This window comes from Ictalurus punctatus, chromosome 6 (assembly GCF_001660625.3).
Source record: "Ictalurus punctatus breed USDA103 chromosome 6, Coco_2.0, whole genome shotgun sequence".
In the NCBI taxonomy this organism is placed as follows: domain Eukaryota; kingdom Metazoa; phylum Chordata; class Actinopteri; order Siluriformes; family Ictaluridae; genus Ictalurus; species Ictalurus punctatus.
The window spans coordinates 9,572,801-9,596,959 of NC_030421.2; the positions used below are offsets into that span (position 1 = coordinate 9,572,801).

General features: G+C 41.2%; 1 protein-coding gene across 2 annotated transcripts in view; it reads left to right on the forward strand.

The window, feature by feature from the left end:
* The window catches only part of mlphb (melanophilin b), a 35,915-nt gene extending 15,243 nt beyond the window's left edge, over positions 1-20,672 (forward strand). For both annotated transcript variants that reach the window (XM_053680876.1, XM_053680877.1), the window contains 4 exons: positions 8,395-8,649; positions 19,271-19,411; positions 19,532-19,599; positions 19,685-20,672. In XM_053680876.1, coding sequence (XP_053536851.1) covers positions 8,395-8,649; positions 19,271-19,411; positions 19,532-19,576 — 441 coding nt within the window. In that variant the 3' untranslated portion in view covers positions 19,577-19,599; positions 19,685-20,672. The remainder of the gene's footprint in view (positions 1-8,394; positions 8,650-19,270; positions 19,412-19,531; positions 19,600-19,684) is intronic.
* The last annotated feature ends 3,487 nt before the right edge of the window (positions 20,673-24,159 follow it).

Here is a 24,159-nt window from a genome sequence, read left to right on the forward strand (position 1 = left end):
GCAGCTGCTCTGACTTACGCCACTGTCCGGAGCGGTGAACGTAAGTACAGAGAGCCCTTACTGGACACAGTTGGTGCAATTTCTCTTGTTCTGGTATGAGGAACAGAGGAGGGCAGAAAGCCTGCAACAGCACAGGCTGGGCAGCAGATGTAGGCACTTTAGGAATATAATCTGGCCTAGTATACAGGGAGGCCTTGGCTAATCCAGGGGTAAAGTCAATGCAGGAAGGGGCAACAGAGAGCTTGTAGATCTCCTACTCGCTTGAGAGATGTCAGGGCCAGCAGAAGAGCTACCTTTAGAGCCAGAAGCTTCTCAGAGGTTGACACTAAGGGCTCAAATATGGCACCTGACAGACCTTCCCAGACCACAGAAAGGTTCCAAGAAGGTATACGTGGTCTGCAGTTGTGCCTCAGCCACCTGACACCACACATATCCCTCGAAGTTAGAGGATGTTGCCCCACAGAGGCTCGATGAATGGGGCGTGGCTGGCCAAAATGATGACCCTGATTCTAGGAGGAGCCAACCCTGCTGAGAAACATCCTTGTAAGAACTCCAGGACTGTAGCTATTGCGCAGTTTGCTGGGTCTAGCTGACGTTCCTCACACCACAAGACAAAAAGTACCCACTTGAGCACATAGTTTCATCGTGAATGCCGTTCTAGCATTCTGCATGGTCTCTACAACTTCAATTGTGAGACCAGAACCTATGAGCTGGTGCCTCTCAGGAGCCAGACAGTTTCCATAGTTCTGGCCGAGGGTGATAAATCAGCCCTCCGGCTTGAGACAGTAGATTCCTGGGGATGGGAATCTCTGAAGGTGAGCTGTCTAGCAGGGATATTGTCACTCAGAACCATATTCGAGCTGGCCAATAAGGTGCTACAAGCTGCAGACGTAGACCATCTTGTCAAACTCTTGCTAGATCTTGTAGGAGCCAAGCAATCAGGAGAAAAGCATATAGATGTGACCTCGGCCACATGTGCACCATGGCATCCAACCCTAATGGTGCGGGAGGAGTGAGGGCGAACCACAGTGGGCAGTGTGTTGTCTCCTCAGAGGCGAACACATCCACTCCTGCTTGGCTATATGGACTCCACCATTTGTGGATGGGAGCCTCCAATCCCTGGGCCTCAGCTCCTGCCTCAACAGGATGTCTGCCCCCACATGCCGGTTGCCCAGAATGTACATTGCACTCACTGACAAACCTTTCCCTCTGTGGTTGATATCAACCACCAGGGAGGATTATGTTCTAAAAAACTAATTCTTTTCTAGTCAGTGAGAGCAATGTAGATTCTGGGAAACCGGAATATAAATGAGGGTCGAGAATATAAATTTATCACCCTCGGCCGGAACTATGGAAACTATGATTCTGAGAAGCACCAGCTCAATGAGACCACCGCTGTGTTGTCTGTAAACACATGATGACCTCTCAGTTGACGAAGAAAGGATTCCAGTGCTAGAAAAATGGCCCGCATTTCTAGGCAATTTATATGCCACTCCAAATGAGGGCCGCTCCAGAGATCTTGAGCTGGACAGTTGACTAAAACTGTGCCCCAGCCTGTGAGGGAGTCTGTCAATTCCGTCTTGCGCTAAGGAGACACCCCTAGAGTGTGACACAAGGCTAGAAACTGGGGACACTTCCAAATTCTCAGAGCACGTAGGCATCACCGCATGACACTGATTACTCTGAGGTTTTGTCCTCGGACGAAACCCCCAACTTCTCAGCCACCACTGAAACTGTCTCCTGTGCAATAGGCCCAACGGTATGACATTGGCTGCTGCTGCCATAAGCTCCAACAGTCTCTCAGAGATTGGAGGGGATGCCAAGATCCAGCTTCATGTTGATAGGATTGACGCTACACATGTTGGGGGTAGAAACGCACTCATTGTAGTAGAATCCTTATAACCCCTAGAAAAGTTGTCACTGCATTGGAGAAAACATACTTTTCTGAGGTTCAACCTGAGCCCCAAGCTCTTCATGTGGGCGAGAACATCATCTCGATATTGAACCACCAGTTTCCTGGATTGTACTAGAATTAACCAGTCATCCAGGTAGTTTAGTACACGGATGCCCTGGAGTCACAGTGGAGCCAGACTGACATCCATGCACTTTGTGAAGGTGCGAGGGGATAAAGCTAGCCCAAAGGGCAGAACCCGATCTTGGTATGCTTTGCCTCCAATGCAAACCCCAGGAACTTCCTGTGACAGGGCAATATTTTTATGTGGAAATTTGCACCTTTTAGAGCTATCATCACAAACCAGTCCTCAAACTGAATCTGTGGAACAAGAAGTTTGGGCGTCAGTATCATGAACCTGTATGTCCAAAGAGTACAGTTTAGATGCCGCATATCTAAAATTGGCCACATACTCCTCTATTTTTTTCCGGCCAGGAAATTACTGCTGTAAAAAACCTCCCTCCCTCAGGGAACAGAGTACATGTTCTATGGCCCCTTTGTCCAAGAGGGATCTTACTTTCTGCGCTGACGTTGGGCTCTGGTCTGTGCTGACTACTGTGGTGAGCACAGCTCTGAACCAGGGGGGTCGAGCGCTGAACTGAACCCGGTAATCCTTTTCTACTGTAGGCAGAACCCATGGAGACACATTTGGCAGTAGTTTCCATGCTGCCAGACAGTCTTTTAGTGACATTAACTTTTCCACATTCTATTGGGGGGAAATCATCAGTCACATCTGTCACAGCTGTCACAGCTCGCTGACCAGAGAACATTGAAAACTTGGGACAGCCTTGGCTAGGGGAGGCCCTATAGTAGCACTGGGGGCTAACTACCCTAACAACATCATGTCCCCTGATACATCCCTCCACAGCCCCTCAGGACTGCTCCTCTTTGTCTGCTAGGCCTTATGACCATTCTCAGATCAGGCCTAGTAGCAGGCCGCGACTGTGGCCTCCAGGTTGCCCTGGCTGTCTGCGAGGGATGGCGGGATGCCATACTCACCTTCTGTGCCTCCCTCGCACTAGCGCTGGCCCGGACTCCACTCGTGGATGCCCGGATGAACTCGACACAACAGGGAAGGAACTGGCTGAATGCCGCCATATGTCGACCTCACTCAGCAGGTCTGCTTGGTATGCCTGCAACACGGTCATTGTCTGCAGTGACCCAAAAGCAAGACCCACTACTGCATAGGCCTTGCCCACCAATGCCACTGTGGCCTTACATGGCTTGAATGGCAAAGCCGGCCCGCCTAAATTGCCTTCCGCTGACGGAGAAAGGTAGCTCGCAAGCGCCTCCTCCACCTTCAGCATAGCTAAATAGCCATGCCATTCATTCCTCACAATGAGAAAAACCCAAAAATAACAGCCAGTGAATTAAACAGCCTTCACAGGGCAGGAGTGATATGACAATCCATCATTCAAAGAAGACTTCGAGAGCAGAAATATAGAGGCCATACCACAAGATGCAAACAACTCATCAGCAGTACAAATCCAGAGATCAGCCACAAGATTAACCTCTACTAAAGTCATGGAAGGGCCAAAATGTGGAGAAAGAAAGGATCTGCTCATGATCCAAAACATACAAGCTCATCAGTCATGCATGGCAGAGGTAGTGTTATGGATAGGGCTTGCATGGCTGCTACTGGAATGGCTTACTAATCTTTATTGATGATGCAACTCATGATTGTACAACCCCTGTACAACAAATTATGGAATCACCACACTTGGAGGATGTTCACCCAGCTTTTTTACTTCATAGAAAATAAACAAATTACAGATATAACAAAACAATTTTTGTTTAATAGCTGAACGTTTTGGCTTCATGAAACATGCATCAAGCAGATTTAATTAAATTATTTTAATGAATGGTATATCTTTTACGAAATCAAGTATAGGTAAAAATTATGAAATAACCTTGTAATTTGCATTTCTAAAACAAATACCAGTACAAGTCTAAAAATGCAAATTAGTCTGCAGTTAAAAGAGAGTGCTTACAGAACTTAACGAGCTGTTGAACTTGGCTAATTGAAAGGAATCATGGCACCAACAAGAGAGTTGTCAATTGAAACAATGGAAAGGATTATTAAAACTCCTTCAAGAAGGAAATCGGACACAGAGTGTGGCAAAAGATGTTGGTTGTTCCCCATCAGCTGTAACTAAAATTTGGTGCAAGTATAAACAAAATGGGATGGTTGTAAATGGAAAATATATGGGTATAATAATGATGTCAAAACGTCAGGATATAAAACAAAAGTAATATGCCTTGTAAATAGAACATGCAGAACAAAACAAAAAACAACTGGGCAGAAACAGGAGTCAATGTTTGTGACAGAACTGTAAGAAATCGGCTGAATGAAATGGGATTTACATATAGAAAAGCCAAATGAAAACCAGCACTAACACCTAAACAGAAGAAAACAAGGTTACAGTGCTCTAGGGAAGCAATCATGGACTGTAGATGATTGGATGAAAGTGACATTCACTGCTGAATCACGAATCTGAATTGGTCAAGGAGATGTTGCTGGAAGTTGTGTCTGGTGTCGTTCTAATGAAACAAAGATGACTGCCTGAAAAATTTCCCCACTGATTTATGATATGAGGTTCTATGTTAGGTAAAGGACCAGGGGAGACCTCAGCAGTCAATGCACAGGTGTACACAAATTTTAGACACTTTTCTCATTCCATCAATAGAAAATAGGTTTGGTGATGATAGTCATTTTTCAGGATGATAATGCATCTTGCCACAGAGCAAAGAGTGTTAAAGCTTTTCTTCAGGAAAGGCAAATCAACTCATTGACATGACCAGCGAACAGTCTGGATCTCAATCAGATTGAAAATTTATAGTGGAAATGTAAAAAATTGGTCCATGACAATTGTTCCTGCACAGAAGGTTGGAACAAGCTTGATAGAGAACATTGTTTTTCATTAGTGTAGTCCATGCCTCAAAGAAAAAAAGCCAGAAGGTGCAACAAAGTACTAATTGTGATTTTGTTGATGCCATAATTTTTTCCTCTACTTGCTCTAGGAAAAGAACATGCCATTAAGATGATTTAACTTGCTTGAGGTATGTTTTGTGAAACCAGAATGTTCAGCTATTAAACAAAAATTGTTTTGTGTCATATCTGTGATTTGTTTATTTTCTATGAAGCAAAAAATATGGGTGAGCATTAAGTGTAGTGATTCCAAAATATTTCCCAGGGGTAGAAGCAGAAGAACAGACAGAGTCCGAATATATTCAAAAGTCTACAATCTAATTGAATGAATTGATCTTAAGATGGCTGGATTCTTCAGCATGCAACATGTCAATGACCCAAAACACATGGTCAACACAACAAATGGGTTCAATCAGGGGAGAAAAAAAGTGGAAGGTTACAGACAGGCCAAAGCAATTACCAGACCTTAAGCCAATTGAGCATGCATTTAACCTCCTGAAGAGAAGACTGTGTCATGACTGTGTCATGTGTCATTCTTTATTGGGGGAATCATAACCCAAGGAAACACACCCAGAGACAGGAAACACCATAACTCCAGGGTACAAACAAACCTAGAAATACTCAAACTATCAAAACAGACTATACATAGTACTAACTATATTAAATGCAAGCAAAAAAACAAGACAAAGACATGACCTGACTTGAATGCAGTGCTCCAGCAACTAAAGGGTTAACAAAAAAAAAAAAAAAAAAACAGAGAACTTAAGAAGAGCAACTAATCAAGAAAACATGACAAACACGTGAACATTATTACAGAAAATCAGATAGACAACAGAAGTCGTCCTGCAAAAACAGTCAGAGTGCCCTCTTGTGGTCCAAGGTGGAAGTGTTCCTGGATACCATGACAGACTGAAGGGATAATTTTAAAGAAGCTGTGGTACATGCTTGGAAAAGCATCACAAAAGAAGAATGCAATGTTTTGGTGAAGTCAGTGGGTCACAGGATTGATACAGTTATGTAACCAACCATGCAAAAATATGCAACCAAACATTAAATGTTATTTACTTTAAGACTATCAGTTCCACTACTTTTTCTCACCTAAAATTGGGTGGTCTGCCACCAAAGGTGCCATGCTACAAGTTGTTTATACATCTCGATGTAAATGTCAGGAAACAAAAGCTGAAATTCTGATCTATCATCTCATATTCATATTTTCATCTCAAACCCACACATCTTCAGTGTATAACCTTGCTGTTCCGATACTTTTGGAGGGAACTGTATATGGGGAAACAACTGTGCAGTATTATAATTCTACAGTTTTACTATGTTCTTCTATGTTACTGCTTGGCAATTTTTCTTAATGTTATGCTTCTGAATAGTGAATATAGTAATTAAGTTACTTAATTCTCTTGACATAGAACAGTCCAGTCTTTATGCGCAAAGTATGACAAATTGAAAATACTGGCACAGTCTATGCTAATACATTTATGCTTTGAAGTAAATAAAGATGTTACGAATAAACAGAAATTCCATGCACAAAGCAATAAGTCCTCAATACCTACTCAGCTAGCCCATACCTTTAACATTCAAACAGACAAGTGTGAAATCTATTTTACTAAGCACAGATATTTGTTGAAAAGCCATTATTGAATGCTGATGACAGTAATATCAACTTGACAACAAAACCAATTGTGCAGGGATATTAAAACAAAATTATACATTGTTAATCCTCTGAAAGTTACTACTACATTGCTGATTGAAATAGGCATCCTTAAAATACAATGGCAGTTCCATCAACTGACACTTACCACTGCCCTCTAGTGTGCAATCCATATGAGATAATTAATAAACAGTTTAAACAGTGCTGTTTTTTAAAGTGCTTAATTAATTCATGGAGAAGCCTTTTAAATTTAAAGGAGTCATTTTCCTTTTGCTTGGGTGTGTAATGTAGATACAAGCAGATGCTTGTGCATGTATAAGATTTGCAAAGTCACAAAGCTCATAGTCTACCCCAAAGGAATTTATTTTATCTAACAGAGAACACTGCCCCAGACGTGCCCAAAACATGTCGTTCGAAGTCCAGATATTACGTGCTCAAACATCTATGTCACAACATGCACTATTACCATAAACCCATCCAAAGGCAGTTGCGAAGAAAGAAGGTGAGGGTTCAGTAAATTCAGGCAACATGTCGTGAAGGCTACTCCTAAAAAGTGGGGTGATTCCCACTTTTCTCAGACAATTTTGCGCTTCTGAATCAGAATCTGTATCTGCTATAGACTTAAATGCAGAGTTTTATGTTGTGGTTCAGGGTTCAGTTGTAGACCTCAGGGCTCAGTTGCTAATGTGCTTATTAGTTGCTAAGTTGCCTCAGGTATTTTTAAGTGTTTGTTTGTATGTTGGTGGTCTGACGGAGACCTTGATTGTAGCTGCTCTTGTGATTGTATCTTGAAACAATTTATATCAATCGAATCACAAGTATCTTAGCTTTCCAAAGGTTTATCGCGTGAATACCTATGTACACACAGAAGCTGTGTACATAGCATAGTTTTGCACTTAAGAATGCACTGGCCCACCAGTGGGGCTTCGTATCTGAAAGGTAAGACAATTACAAAATAAAAACTGACCACTGTAAAAGGTTCTGCTCAAGTCGTGTTTGCATAGTTGGTTCTGTTTGATCATCTGCATTTTCTAAATCTGACTCGGGCTCAAACTGATACGCCAATGACGTTGCTTAGGAGCTTAGAATTGCTTTAGAACCCTTGAAGGCTGAAGCTAACCCAAGGGGTGTTACATTTCCAACACACGCTTGAGGTTTTTGTCCAATCACAACACATCAAGTCAGCTGGCAAATCAGAGCACTCTGGATTTTTCGGAAGGAGGGGCTTTGGAGAAATCGGAGTGTTTCAGGCAGCCTGGGAATAGAGGTACTGCAATAATGTACAGTATGTGACAAAGTAAAAATGTTTTATTTTTAACATTAAAGCATGTTAACCTATTCTAATACACCCAATAAACAAAATATTTAACCCTTTAAAGTAAGATAAATAGAACCACTGTTTGTTTTATGACTTCATGCTTAATACTTCATGAAAAGAAGACAGCCAATGCTTAAATACTACCTGATAATACTAAATGTTTCCTTATTAAATTTTTGGATGTTCTATTTTACAATATATTTAAAGGCTAAGCCTCAAAAAGAATGTAAAGTAAAAGTGCAAAACTATACCTTATTAAAACAGCAAATAAGCTTTGTAAGATAATATGTTCCTGTAAAATAATATGGTATGGAGGAAATGCCAAGGAAAAGTCATTTTGTGATACCCAAATATTAAAAAATGTACAACAAATAATGGTTCACAGAGCTTAGTTAATCATGTTCATGATAGAACTGACATTTGACTGATGTTCCTCTAAACAGTGATATTCTGTAAGTGTGGTTTTGTAATGTCATTTGCAATTTAAGGGACAAGTTTCTCACCCTCAGGAAACTTTCTATTTCCTGCTGTCTCAGGCTGAAACTTTAGACCCAGAGGAACTGGAGCTCAAACAGAAGTTGAAGAAGCTGACCGAAAACATCAGTGATAAAGAAAAATGTTCTGAAGAGAACTGTACATCTGATGAGGATGAGGCCAATCAACTAAGAGATGATATTAAACCTCCAGGGACAAAAGAGCCTTATTTTGCCTCGGCCCTTAGAAGTAAAACTATGACATCAGATGATTTCTTTGGCAGCTTTTTTAGGAATGAGCTGTCCTCTCTGCAGAGGGTAAGACCACATGACTCAATTCAATTAAAATTTTTATTGTGTTTTTAGCAATCGACATTGACACAAAGCAGCTTCAAAGGTGGATGTAAATTCAGATTTCCTAATGAGCAGACTAGAAACAACAGTGGCAAGGAAAATCTCCCTGAGGTGACATGAGTAAGAAACCATGAAGACATATTCAAAAGGGAAACAATAATCCCCCAGATAGTGGGATTATAAATCATTAGAGTGTTCAGGTATAGAAGAGTAAAGTCAAGGTGTACTTGTGTGATGGAAGGATGTACACTGTGAGCATATTGTGAATAAGTGTCCTAGGATGAGCATAAGACATGGGTCTTTATGATTACAGTAGCAGTTCTTAGGTACCAGTCTACAGTATCCAGGTGAGATTAAATAATAATAATAAAAAATTTTTAAAAAACGCAGACTTGTCAGATTCGGACAGGATTAAAATCGCAAAGTATGTCTGTGAAACACGTATTTCCCCCTGGATGAATGAATCAATGTTTTTGAAAGAATCTTTTAAGTGAATGAACCGTTCTCATCCACGTCCATGTAAAACACATGACTGGCAGATGTTTCCTGCTTTTTAAAGACTGCATTAGAGTGTGGGCTGTGAAGGAGAATGTCATTGGTTGGACCTACCGAACAAATAATCCCCATACTTTTGAGTCAGAATGAGAGTGACAAACATACTGATTATGAGCAAACTGGTACTTGTAGTTCGTGAACAAAATTAACAAACTGGTCATTGTTGTTTGTGAAAGAAATGAACGAACTAGGCAAATGAATGAGGATCTGCTGACTCACTGATGCATGCTGTTTGTTCAGTTCGCCACCCTTTGAACAAGAAGAGAAAAAGGGCAGAATAGTACACTAAAACAAGCCTTGTGTTGTTTGTGTATTGTTGATAGCATAATTCGCTATATACAAATGTGTAAAAATGACTGATGGCTATTTTTAAAAAATTATTGTAGCATTGAAAACTACTTCATACACGTACAGTATGTAAAAATGCTTCTTTAAAAAAAAAATGAGTCATATCATTCATTACCACTCTATCAAAACTAGACTGAAATTACTTTCTTGAGAATAAATTCACCAGACCTTCTCCTGTGTCACGAAACGGGAACGGAGGCGGAAGCAATTGCAGTTAAGAGCTTTATTGAAGAGGCAGGCAGATAAATACAAAGCGTGAAACAGAGGTGTAGTCAAAAACAGGCAGTGGGTCGGGCGATCGGCAAACAGGCTTGTACAGGGTTAGGCAGGAATCGAAGTCGCGGTCACAGAAAACAGGATCGAAACATGAAACATGAAACTATGACTGGGAACTGGGAGCGGAAAACACCAGCGTGGTCTAAGTAAACTAATCTAACTTTAAACTAACTAAATCTATCGAGGTACGTGACATAAACTAACTACTATGGAACTATATTGACTATAATACTCTGCGAGGTGTACTGTGAGGCGAGGGGTATTTATCCCGAACATAATCAGCGTTAAGTGCTGACAGCTGAAAACAATGACGACACACCCTCGAACAACAACCAATGACAAAACAGGGAGGTGACAGATCAGAAACAAAACAAACGCACGTGTGCATAGTAAACAATGTCACAGTTATCAACATTTGACGAGCGTCCGCTCGCTGAGCACTCGTGCACGCGCCCAACTCCTGGGACTCAAAGCGCGCGGAAGGCTGCAACTCTGTCTTAAAGGGAGCTCGTGACTGGTTGTTAATGACTTCTGCACCGACCTGGGACAGGAACATGATGTGGGCAGAGCATGGGTTGGCCGTGTCTTTGACCTGGTTCATGAACTTGGCATGAGCAGAACTTGGGTTGGCCGTCTCTTCGACCTGGGACAGTAACGTGTCTTGGGAGGCCGTCTCTTCGCCCTAGGACAGGAACTTGGCATGAGCAGAGCTTGGGTTGGCCATCTCTTCGACCTGGGACAGGAACTTGGCATGAGCATAGCTTGGGTTGGCCGTTTCTTCAACCTGGGACAGTAACGTGTCTTTGGAGGCCGTCTCTTCGACCTGGGACAGGAACTTGGCATGAGCAGAGCTTGGGTTGGCCGTCTCTTCGACCTGGGACATGAACATGACTTGGTAGGTCACCTCGTTGACCTCTAGCAGGAACTTGACCTTATGCTGGATTTCTGGAGCTGAGACCCCCTCATGGGTCTCTGGCTGAAACTCTGGGGCTGAGGTTGCCACGTTGATCTCTGGCTGGAGCTCTGGAGCTGAGACCTCCTCATGGGTCTCAAGCTGGAGCTCTGAGGTCGCCATATTGACCTCTGGCTGGAGCTCAGTATGTGAGACCTCCTCGTGGGTCTCAAGCTGGAGCTCTGAGGTCGCCATATTGACCTCTGGCTGGAGCTCAGTATGTGAGACCTCCTCGTGGGTCTCAAGCTGGAGCTCTGAGGTCGCCATGTTGACCTCTGGCTGGAGCTCAGCATTTGAGACCTCCTCGTGGGTCTCAAGATGGAGCTCTGAGGTCGCCACATTGACCTCTGGCTGGAGCTCATCCTGTAGTTCCACAAGAGCTTTGTTATGTAGTTGCTTGTGTTTACACCAGCTGCTCTTGAAGCACTCCTTGGAGCAGAAAAATGCTTCCTGGAGGCCTAGCTTCTTGCATGTGGGACATTGTAACTGAGTCTCTTTCCAGCAGCCCACAGTCATGCGTCTCGGTGGAACCTCCACCACGCTGGCCGGATCCTGAAGCAGAGCTGAAGATTCTACCCGGTCTACCCACTCAAAATAAAGGTGGAAAGGTAGGTCAACCTTGTTCATCCCATTGCTTCACCTCGCCAGTAAATCTAGGCTGTTTAGTTGCCCTGGCTGTGTGAACACCTGAAGAAAAAGTTCAGCAAACTGAGTGACGTCACTGAGGGCACTGGACCCTGTACGGATCAGATGCTCCGCCCAATCATGGGCCGGCCCGTAAAACCGAGACACTAAGAACCCAAGCCACTGTTTCTTGGCAGGCTTGAGATGCGCCAGGCTAGCGAAGTACACCTGGCTGTGGAAAAGGAACAACAACGGGTGGTTCTCCAACCCATAAGTCTCCAAAGGGAGTTCGGTGGCAGTCCTCTGGGGAAACTGGACTGATTTGTATGGTGGCCAGACTTCTCCATGTGCTCCTGCTGCTTCCATGTTGCAGCGGAGTATTCAGCTCTGTCTAAAGGGGAGATCGTGACATCTTGGAAGGTGGATTGGACATATCAATTTTAATAAATCATAGTACTAAAACCTGTCTCTTGAAAACTTATCATTGTTAAATAAATGTATTGAGTGAATGAAACAATCAGTACGTTTACATGGACAACAATAATCCAATATTAACCCGATTAAGACAATACTCTGATTAAGAAACTACCATGTAAGCAGCAATTTTTTATTACCTTAATCTGATTATAGTCATACTCAAAGTAAACACAAATTGAATTAATGCATGTGGAGTACTCCTGTTGTAGTCACATTATCGATGTGTATTACAGACATGTAAACACCTTAATCACATTATTAATGTCGTGTGGGAGTTTTCACCGCATTTTGCGACAGGACACGATCACACACGGCAGTGCTCAACCGTTTTACGGCAAACAAGAAAGCAAGGCTGCGTCTGAAACCGCATACTTACCTGCTATATAGTAGGCGCAATACATGTATCTCGGCTACTATATAGTAGGTAAGTAAATGGTTAGGGACGCAGTCCACGGCTTCAAGCAGTCGTCTAGTTGCACGTACAGCATGACAAATAATTAACCGCACTTGAAGCGTTCATAAAAAATTAAAAATAAAAACACCCAAAACTGTATTTTATTATTGTAAATATTACATTTTTACAATATTGTGATTAAGGTGTTTACATGAGTCGCTTTTAGAATAGTCCTTTCATGTTCCTGTTTTACATGTTATAGAACATAGATCGATTAACGGCACACATCAGTACATCACTGAGCCACGCCGTTCAACATTCCCCTCCAGAATTTCATGTATCGACATACAGTTTGTCATCATTATAGTACTGTACACGGTTTTGGCTGTTTAATTTTTAATTTCACGGAAGCTTCAAGTGCAGTTAATTATTTGTCATGCTATACGTGCAAAAAGACGACTGCTTGCCGCAGGCTGCGTACCAGACCATGTACTTACCTACTATATAGCAGCTCATAAGGATACCTCAAACCATCAGATTAATCCGTGCAGCCGAACCCACGTGTAAAAAATATATATATAAAGAAATAAAGTAGCTTGTTGTTTTGTTCCAAACAGAGATGGTGATAGAGAGACAAAAGTTCAGCACTGCAGCTTTAAATAAAATGCAACCACCCATCCAAGAAGGACCGAAACAGACAGTTTTCACTGTATGCTATAATGTATATTTTCATTAAAAGGTAGTGTTGCATTTGGGGAAAAAAAAGATTAATAAAGAGTCTGCACACATGCAGTTAGAGTTACAACATTAAGCTTTTACAGAAAACTGCTTCAACGGAACCAAAGCATTGATACAGTGTCACGTTTCGTGACGCAACGGAGATAAGGTAGGAGGCAATCGCAGGTTGAACAACAGTTTTATTGAGAGACACACAGGAAGGTAAATCCAGAACGTGATCCAAAAATGTAATCCAGTAACATGCAAGGTTCAGGCGATCGGCAAACAGGCATAAACGAGGCAAGGCAGGAATCAACGTCGTGGTCTCGGGATACAGGGTCGATATACTAAACATGAAACATAAACAACGGCGAGGGACTGGTAGCGGAGAAACCAGCGTGAACTTAACAAACGAAACTAAACATGTCATGAACTATGAACTAAGACTATGAATCGAAACAAGAAACTATGGACTGTGATTCTCTATCGTAAGGACTCTAAACTAATCTACTATCTAACTCATTCATTCAACATTCCGCCTTGTGTGCTGGGAGGCGCGCGGTATTTATACAAACATACTCAGCGTCGTAATAGCTGACGGCTGAGGTCAATTCAGACACACGTGAAACAATAGCCAATGACAGAACGGGGAGGAGACATAACAGAAACAAAAAAATGCACGTGTCGAAATGTCACGATTGTCCACAAGGGAAAAGCAGGTGCTCACGCGCGCTCACATGCTCCACAGCGCGCTGCTTAAACTCATGACACACAGGGTTTACATTTTCCATTTAAATGTCAAGAACATCACATACATACTGTGTTTGAATTAGGGGGGTTGGGGGGATTCCCAGACCCCCCATACGCATCAAGGGACCCCGCCCCCATAAGGGCCAAAAAATTAACTTGGGGTCTCCTGGTGTATCATTGAAACAAGAATTCTAGAAACATAAAAGTCCTCCTGGAAAGTTCGTATTTACGAGTTGGGAAGTCGTAATTACGACGTCAGATGTCGGTGTACCTTCTCTTAATTAACTGCAAAAATTCAACAAGGTTTTTTAACTCTACTTCTAGAAAATGAAGGACAAAGAAGGCGCATCAGGTGACTTGAACACACCAATACATCTCGGTGAAATATTCACCATTAGAACATTTGGGGTAATACACACTGCTCAGGCCGCATGGCACATGGGGTTAGCAAAACTATAGCCATATATAGCCTATATATATAATATTTGATTGTAGACACATTTTAAATCTATCCTGACTGATTTAAAAAGTTGCAATACCAATATATAATTTACATTATATATTCTTACATTATATCAGGTAAATGAACATCATAATTGCCATTTCACCTGGATTAATAATCCGGTTTAGGATAAATGTTTTTCCATTTCACTCGACTCACGTTGACCGGAAAACACAAAAAGAATAAAATCGTCAGTAGGTTATTCAAGAACTACATGGTGGTTAGTAAACTTAGTTGTTGGGTGAGTTACTTTTTTCAGAAAATGCAACATCTTTAATTTTTTTTACACCATCTTCGCACGCTGTAAATTAAGGTGGAACTGCATGCGCACAGGTGAGAGTGAGACAGTGAATTTCTCTTAAAGATGCAGTTTCCCTATTAAGCGGCTTCATACAGTACATTACCTTGACTGGCATTTGTTTAACCTATTCTACTGTAATAATTCTAATAATACATCCACAATCTGTATTTGTTTATTCAATGATAATATTAATTTTTCATAATTCTCCACGAGTTACAAGAGCAGCCACGTCCAGAGTAGACCTGCTGAAAAACTATCACAGAAATTCTAATGGTTTTCATTACAAATACCATTACAAACCATCTGCTAACCAGTAAAACCATTGCCATTTGTGTTTTTTTCAGCAGGGAGGATGGGATACATAAGAGACTTGCCCTAAGAATGATGATTAGTGATGGTTACCTGTTGTTGAGCTATGCAGTAATAACTGTTAATATGATTCATTTTTGGACCATGATGCTTCATGGTGGAATTCACTGGGAGTAAGAAGATTGGAACATTCTATTTAATGATGCTTGTGTTTAGTGTTGGACTTCTAGTAAATGAAAATTGGAATGAAGAGTAATGTTTTAAATTTATAAACTAAAGTTCAACCTTAATAAATATTCAAGGCAATGTCTCATTAAGTATGGCAAGTGGTGCCTTGGAGCCTTTATAAACTAAAGTGTAGTAAATTGGTGTAAATGATTGAACAGAGCTAAATGTGTGCAGACTTTCTTCAGTTATTTATACACTTCCCTGTCTTTGATCAAGGTCAGACTAAAAACTATCATGAGCCAAAACTAAAACTAAAGCATGTTTTACATACAGTGACACCAAATATTGACATCACATCTCTATATATGGACAGTAAATATACTATAAAAATAATTTATAATTATTTATAATTAATTATTATATTTATTTATAATTAAAAATAATTATACATAATAATTATTTACCTGAACCTTGCATAATTAATATTTATAGAGTTATAATCATGCTACAATATACTAACATTTAAAATACACCTAGGTATCCACATTTGTAAGGCGCTATGAATGTGTTGTGTAGAGTATTTGAACAAATATTAACCACCAATAGATGGAGCCCTAACTCACAAATTAACCAACTAGGGACATTCTTATTATTATTAAAGGCATGCAGGAATTAACTGACTGAATAGCTACAATCTATCATCACAGTACCATTCCAAGGCAATATCCAATACTTGCAAACACCTTAAATGCATTGGTTCTCAACCAGGGGGGTGCGGCATCATTTGGGTACTCTGTGTATTTTATTGCTTTTCAAATAGAATGTGCATAAATCCCTCTCCCTCTGTATCTCCCTCTGGGGAGAGGAAAAGCTTAGAATGCTTTTTATCTAGCTGTCAGTGCAGACCAGTGTTGCAACTTAGCGACTTTTCAGACCCCTTTGGCAACTTTTTTGCAACAATAAAAGTGCCTACCGACAATTTTTTTGGACAAATCTTAGCAACTTTCCAAATGTCACTAGTACTGTCCTGCAAGCACAGGGTCTAGCTTTCCGGCTGCACTCACACCTCTCTCTGCATCTGCTCTGTTCAGTAAGTGGCTGAGAGCCAGAGATTTAACAATGTCATGGCTAACGAGATGTGCCCTTCGTCCCAATTTACATAATTCATATGCGAATGTTCTTAGAATGCAAGACGAATGGAATGCAACATGTTTTACATGTAAAATAGTTCACGTTATTACAACCTAGTTGGTGAATGGTCTGCACTTATATAGCGCTTTTTTAACCTTAGCAGTTCTAACCACTTTACACTGTGTCTCATTCACACACACTCACACACCAAGTGGTAGCAAAGCTGCCATGCAAGGTGCTAACTTGCCATTGGGAGCAACTTGGGGTTCAGTGTCTTGCCCAAGGACACTTCGGCATGTAGAGTCATGTGGGCTGGGAATCGAACCCCCAACCCTACGAGTTAGACAACCCTCTAGACAACCCGCTCTACCTGAGCCACAGCCGCCCTAGTGTTTTTGTTCAAAGTAGTTATAGTGTTCAGAAACATTTTTGATAATTCATAGTAGTTATATCATACACTTTCTGTCAAACTGTCAATCAAAGTAGTGTGCTTGATAATTTATGGCCCCTCTCCTTTCCCTGAGTGACAGGTCTGTAGGGGTGGGGTAACCCTTTCGAGTGTATCAGAGGGTAATCTGGCTCCTTTGTGTCTGGCAGTGGTGGAGAGGTGTGTGTGTGTGTTGGGGGGAATAGTCCCCCTCCCAACAAAAGGTGTTGGTTTTTTGGGGGGTAAAATACGTCTGAAAAGAAATAATGTTTTAATATGGGCATGTGTTTGTGTTACTGTGTGGGTTTATTTCATTTGTGTAAACACATTGTTAGAAAAAGCATGATGTTTGAATTTGTACATATATGAGTAGAATATTTGTTTTGTGAAATAAATGAAAACAAAATGTTGATTATGTTTTTAAGGATCCTGGTTTGCCTTTGAATAAAACGTTTAGGAGGTAAAGCGTTTTTAAAAAAAGAATCTGTTTAAAAGAATCGCGTGTATTACATACCTTCTAAACATAAACCTTTAGGAACTAAAAAGATTAAAAGAGTTGTTTAAAAAGAAATCCGTATTACATGTCTTCCAAAAAAATCCCAAAACCACATAAACCTTTAGGATGTAAAATGGTTTAAAAGAGCTGTTTAAAAAGAATAGCGCGTATTACATGACTTCTAAACAAAGTACCTTACGAGGTAAAAATGTTAAAGTGCTGGCTAAAAGAATCTCCGTAATGTTTAAACTACGAGATAAGTTTTTTTTCCAGAGATGTATTACATTTGCTGTGTTAAATCAGTAATGAAGTTAAACTGAAGTCAAAATGATTACTTTTTATTTCCTCGTATGGGTTTACGATTGTGAGCAGTCATATACACTATAAGCCAAAGTTATAGAAGCAGGAGAGTTATTTGTAAAGGTTCCAAAATATTTTAACAGTTAAGGCATATTTCCAACAGAACAGAATATTAGACATTTAGTGTAAAATAGTGTAAAAAAAAATCTCTGAAATATTTCGGTGAAAATATTTCACAACTGGGTGAAAGTGTTGTGGTCAGATGAGACCAAAATGGAGCTCTTTGGCATCAACTCAACTCGCCGTGTTTAGAGGATGAGGAATGCTGCCTATGACCACAAGAACACCATCCCCACCGTCAAACATGGAGGTCGAAACATTATGCTTTGGGGGTGTTTTTCTGCTAAGGGGACAGGACAACTTCACCGCATCAAAGGGACGATGGACGGGGCCATGTACCGTCAAATCTTGGGTGAGAACCTCCTTCCCTCAGCCAGGGCATTGAAAATGGGTCGTGGATGGGTATTCCAGCATGACAATGACCCAAAACACATGGCCAAGGCAACAAAGGAGTGGCTCAAGGAGAAGCACATTAAGGTCCTGGAGTGGCCTAGCCAGTCTCCAGACCTTAATCCCTTAGAAAATCTGTGGAGGGAGCTGAAGGTTCGAGTTGCCAAATGTCAGCCTCGAAACCTTAATGACTTGGAGAAGATCTGCAAAGAGGAGTGGGACAAAATCCCTCCTGAGATGTGTACAAACCTGGTGGCCAACTACAAGAAATGTCTGACCTCTGTGATTGCCAACAAGGGTTTTGCCACCAAGTACTAAGTCATGTTTTGCAGAGGGGTCAAATACATATTTCCCTCATTAAAATGCAAATCAATTTATAACATTTTTGACATGCATTTTTCTGGATTTTTTTGTTGTTATTGTCTCTCACTGTTCAAATAAATCTACCATTAAAATTATAGACTGATCATTTCTTTGTCAGTGGGCAAACGTACAAAATCAGCAGGGGATCAAATACTTTTTTTCCTCACTGTATATATATAAAGTCTGTGCTCAGTTCAAAATCCTGCATCTCTGATGGTATGGGGATGCATTAGTGCCTATGGAATGGGCAGCTTGCACATCTGGAAAGGCACCATCAATGCTGAAAGGTATATATGATGAAAATTTTAGAGCAACATCTGCTTTCATACAGATTCCATCCCATCTTTACTTCTGAGAGAATCTGCCACTCTAAGATACTATATTCTTACCCACTCATGTTACTGACCTTTTGCAAATTAACCTAATTAGTTATAGAATGTTCCACCAGCTGTTTCTTTTTAGTAACACTTACTTTTCCAACCTTTTGTTGCCCCGTCCCAACTTTTTTGAGACATGCTGCAGCCACCAAATTCAAAATTACCTTATTTTTTTTCTTAAAATTACACATTTACTCAGTTTAAACATTTGATATGTTTTCTATGTTCCATTGTGAATAAAATGTGGGTTTATGAGATTTGCAAATTATTACATTCTGTTTTTAATTACATTTATTGACATTTTACACAGCGTCCCACCTTTTTTTTTTTTGGAAATTTTTGGAATATATACATAATATAATTAATAGATTCCAACCTTTTGAAGCATATTTTAAGGGTATTTGGTATTTGAGGCATAAAAATTAGTAACAAGAGAGACTTGACTTGTTGGAAACATCCCTATTGACACCTTGAGTGCTAAGTGGCATTGAGTACTACTGGTTTTCTTCTGATAGACCACATTCTACCTGAAAGTTAGACAGTGTCTGTTCAATCATAGCCCTTTGATATAAACCATCATTTGTTTACGCATTGTTCTCAATTTAAAGTCTGCTGTTGATCTTGAGAGACCCACTGTCACCCAAAGGAGGTTGAGTTTCTATGAGGTCAGTACTGCAAGCTGTGAGCTGTCTCGGCTAGAGGATGAAGTAGCAACGGCAGTGGCCAGAGTCCAGAGAGCTCAAAGTGAGGTGAGACTTTGATAAAAGGAAAATATTTTTAAAAGGTTTCCTTAAATTAGATATTCCAGATTACAATGTCTTTGAAAATCTTTATAATAAATCTTATCAAACTACTACACTGCCCTTAAGGTTACAGCTATCCAAAAGCGTATTGCTGCCTTAGGACAGGAATAGCAGTGGAATTTCACCAGCAAAAGGTAGGATATATTTATATTATACTTTATATATTTATATTATATTATTATAATATTCATATTAAAAATGTGTGAATATGTGTTACAGTCTCTAGAGTTTACATAGGATGGTGTGAAAACCAAACAAAACATCAGGTAGGAGGAGAATGCCCCGACTGGTTCAAGCTGACAGGAAGTCTATGGTAACTCAAATAACTACTCTTTGTAAATGTGATGAGCAGAAAATCTTCACAGAAGACACAACACATTGAACCTTGAGGTGGATGGCCTACAACAGAAGTAGACCACATTGAGTTCCACTCTGGGTTCCACTCTGAACAGGAATCTGAGGCTACAATCTACAGAGGTTTGGAAAGATTGGAAAAACATTGCCTGGTCTGCCAAGTTTTGTGTCTTTTACTCCATCCTGTATAAACTCTATAAATTGTTTATGAAAATCCCAGAAGAACAGCAGTTTCTGAAAAGCTCAAACCAATATGTCTGGCACCAATAACCATGCCATGGACAAAGTCATTTAAAATTTGAAATAAACATAAGGTTTTTTAGAATTTTGAAATATTTCAAACGAAGAAAGTAAATGTACAATATGCACTTGCATATTGGAGACACCTGTGTCCAATTGTATGCATGCACAATTAATATTTCTGACTTTGAAATCTTTCACAGCTAAAATGGCCAATCAAACCAGCCCTGCGTTCATGTTGACCAAGGAACTGACGGTGAATCTTCGACTTGTTCTCAGTTTCACTATTCACTTACTTAATCCCCATTCTGTTTCAGCCATATTGCGAAGTAATTGTTTCCTTTGTTTCTGTACGAAGCCTTGAGTCCCATGTTGCTATTTTGGTTTTTGACTTTGATTGTTTCCTGTTGTTTTGTATTTTGGTTTCTCTATGATATCCTGTTTGCTGATCGCCTGACACTTTTGCCTGCCTTGACTTTGATATTGCCTTATGGATTGGATTTGTTTGTTGGACTTTATTTAATAAACTGCTTAAACCGCATTTGCAAACGTCTCCGACTCTCCATTGTGACAGAGTGGTGACATTAGTGGTGGGCAGAGCGAGGCTTTGTGGAAAAATGAAGCAGTTGAAGCAAATGTGCCATATTGTGTCAAGATTTCAAAACAATCCAACACCTGTGTCCATGGTGACACCTAGTAGTCACTTGCAGGTGTTGATCTAAAACAACTTTGACAACAAGTCAGACAAGCGTTGACGAATTCTATCCTACATGTTGTTTGTGGCAAACAGGAAGTGTGTGGGAGGACCGATAGAGTTCTCGACTGGTATGCTGCTGCCTTGGATTTGAATCCTGTGTGAAGTGTGCCTGTCCACATTGTTGTAAGGGCCATTTAAAAATTTGTATTTTTTTATTTAATTTTTTATTATTATTATTTTATTTAAATTCTCTCTCACCTACGTAATAACCCACAACATCTTCTTTATTTTTATCAGGAAATTTGGTGGGATTTCACATCATATGATTAACAAGGCATCCTGAGGCAAGCACTGACCATGAATCAGTACAAACACTATTGAATCATTTCAGTTTTATAAACCTACATAATAAAACTAACCAGAGAACTGTTCAAATTATATATTATATATACTATTATATATATTAAACTCTGGTTCATTGGTTCTTCTTGGGAAAAACACCCCCTAGCGGGTAACCATGGAAATTTAGAAATATTTAGAAATATTAATGATGTAATAAAGCCTCGTTTGCTGAAATGATGTGACTTGCCCAATTTGATATGCACGCCGAACCACTGATTCGAAATAAAAGATTCGCAAAGGTTTCGAAGCTTCATGAAACAGTGTTTTGAAAGCACCCATCACTACAGAATGTGACAGTATGCCTTGCACCTTTGGGGTTGGTTGTTTGAATCTCATGTGCGGGGAGCTTGCATGTTCTCCCCGTGCATCAGGGGTTTCCTCCGGCTACTCCGGTTTCCTTCCCCAGGCCAAAGACATGTATTGTAAGCTGAGTGGCATTTCCAAATTATCTGTAGTGAGTGAATGGATGTGTGAGTATATGTGTGATTGTGCCCTGCGATGGGCTGGGCCCCCCAGGGTGTCATGCCCCAAGCTCCCTGGGACAGACTCTGGGTCCCTCGTGACCCTGTGTAGGATAAGCCATACAGAAGATGGATGGATGGATGAATATATAGATAAACAAAGTCCACCAAATTTTAATTAAGTAATCACTAACACATTGTACTTCTGTCCATAACTGTTAAAATTTATGGAATGTCCACAAGTAGTTTGTGCTTTATGATTGTTAGGTAACATTATTATTAGAATAGCACTCCCTGTCTTTGAGTGGTAATCTATAATAGTGTGGTTTTACATTTATGAGGCAGAACACAAACACACTGACACACATGGTATAGGATAATAAGCCCTCGAAGAAACCGTGTTTAATGATAGTTGCAGGGAAAGGGGTGGAATGTGAGAAGAGGTTTGTCTGTGCAGGATTGGGGTAGGTGGTGACATGGGTCGGTGTCATGGTGGCTTCTTTGTGGTAGACAACAGTGATGTTGCAGCCCTGATAGACCCGAAAGTCCACACCGCAGCAATACAGTGGTCAAAATAGGGTAAAAAGCTTTAGAAAAATGTAGCAGCTGCTGTAATCATCCTCTGCCAGCTGTGTCTCCTTAATGCTCTCCCCAACCTGCCATATGTACCCGGGCTATCCATAATAGTAGTGCTTAACCTGTGCTGTCTGTTCAGCACCACTCTGCTCGTTTGGGGAGGCATAATCTGTAGCTCGTTATAGGGCTGGGATGGCCCATCATCATAGTTCCCCTCCTTAGTGTTGACCCAAATGCTGGGGCAGACTGGGTCCATAATCTGCAGTGTTGGGACAGCCCTTCAGCATTGCAAGTCTTGCAGCGAGAGAAACCGCAGAGTGATGTGGGAATTAGTATCTTTTGCCTTGGCCATCCATTGTAGTAGGGCATGATCTGTGACCAGTGTGAAATGTCTGCCAATTAAATAATACTTCAGTTCATCTATGGCCCATTTGATGGCGAGAGATTCCTGCTCCACTACAGCATATTGTAGCTGAGAAGGGGGCAGTTTTTCTACTCAGATACAATATGCCGACAACATGGTCTTGGGTTTGGCTTCTGGTATTCAGACCACCTGCCATTAGTGTTCGGTTAGGTCTAGGGTGCCCTGGCAGGTCAGAGTTGAGGGTTTAGCTAGCATTGAGGGAAGGGAAAAATGTTCAATCCACTTTTTAAATAAATCAATATAGTATATTTGTGTGTCTTTGCATTTATTGGGCTGTTGCTCTTGCTGTGGCTGTTGGTGTTCATGGGCCCCGTCACTGAGCCAGGAACTTGCAGTTGGTACTGGGGACTTGTAGGAACACATGGTTGCCAGGCTGGAATTCATGAGTGTGTGCCAGCCAGTTGTAGACCAACTGCAGGACCCACTATACTTGGTCCAGGGTTCTTTGATAGTTGAGCCATGTGGTCAATATGGCTTTGCATTTGTCTCACATATTCAATGGTGGAACAGAAAGATGAGGGGTGTTCTTCCCAGGCCACCCTCAGTCCTGCTCTTAACACCGTGCAATGCTTCCTGAGCTATGAAAGCTGGTCATGCAGACATTTTCCCCATGGGTCACCACTGGGGTGTTTTTCTGGGCCTTTCTAGAGTGGGGCAAGGTGAAGGAGAAGCCAAGCCAGTACTGCTCTAGAAGAAGAGGCAAAGATAGGTCCAATAATTAGTGGCCACTCACCTGCTTATCCCCCCACTCGAACCTCAGTGGCAGGAACCTCCTTCATATCCTCATGAATGCAGGGCGCTGAGAGGGTCCCGTTAGACCTAGCAGCCTGTGCAATCACAGAGGGGTGGGCAAGTGTGACCAAGAACCCAGAGTTGAGTAGGGCTTGCACAGGAGTTTATGTTGGGGGTATCTGGGAGATGTTTCCAGTAGATAATGCAACCTGCTACTCATGCCTTTGTAAGTTGAGAGTGGGATGGGGGAATCCTGGGAAGTGGCATACCCTGGTAGCCCCCACTGCTCCCTTCTCTCTTTTGGATGAGCCCAAGGGCCAGGTTTGGAGGCCTAAACTCAGTGGAAACTTACCTTGTTTTCACCTCTCTGTAATTGTGGTAGGGCCTGCTCCAAAACCCCTACCATTTTTCTTTTTGGTTATTATGGCTCAACTGCTCAGTGCCTTACACTCCTGTGAGGACTGCACTTGGATAAATTTGTCCACAGCAACCCTCTCCACCGCTTGGTCCGTTGTCAGGCAACGCCCCCCTCCCCCATTTCTCCCGTCTCTCCCCATTCCCCTCCCACAAAAATATCCACCATAATTGTTGTAGTTTTTCAAATTTCACATTCACCTCCAAGACACATAATCAGGAGGGGATTTCCACAGTATTCAACAGGGTAATCTTGCTAGAGAGCCTGTTCCCACAAGCGGGGTTGCCAGCTTCCAATTTTAAAGCAATTTGTGTTGCTGTAAGTGAGGCAGGAATTTTGCAGAAACCTGGCAACCCTCCCTACAAGCTTCAATGAGCATTAAAGGTCTATATA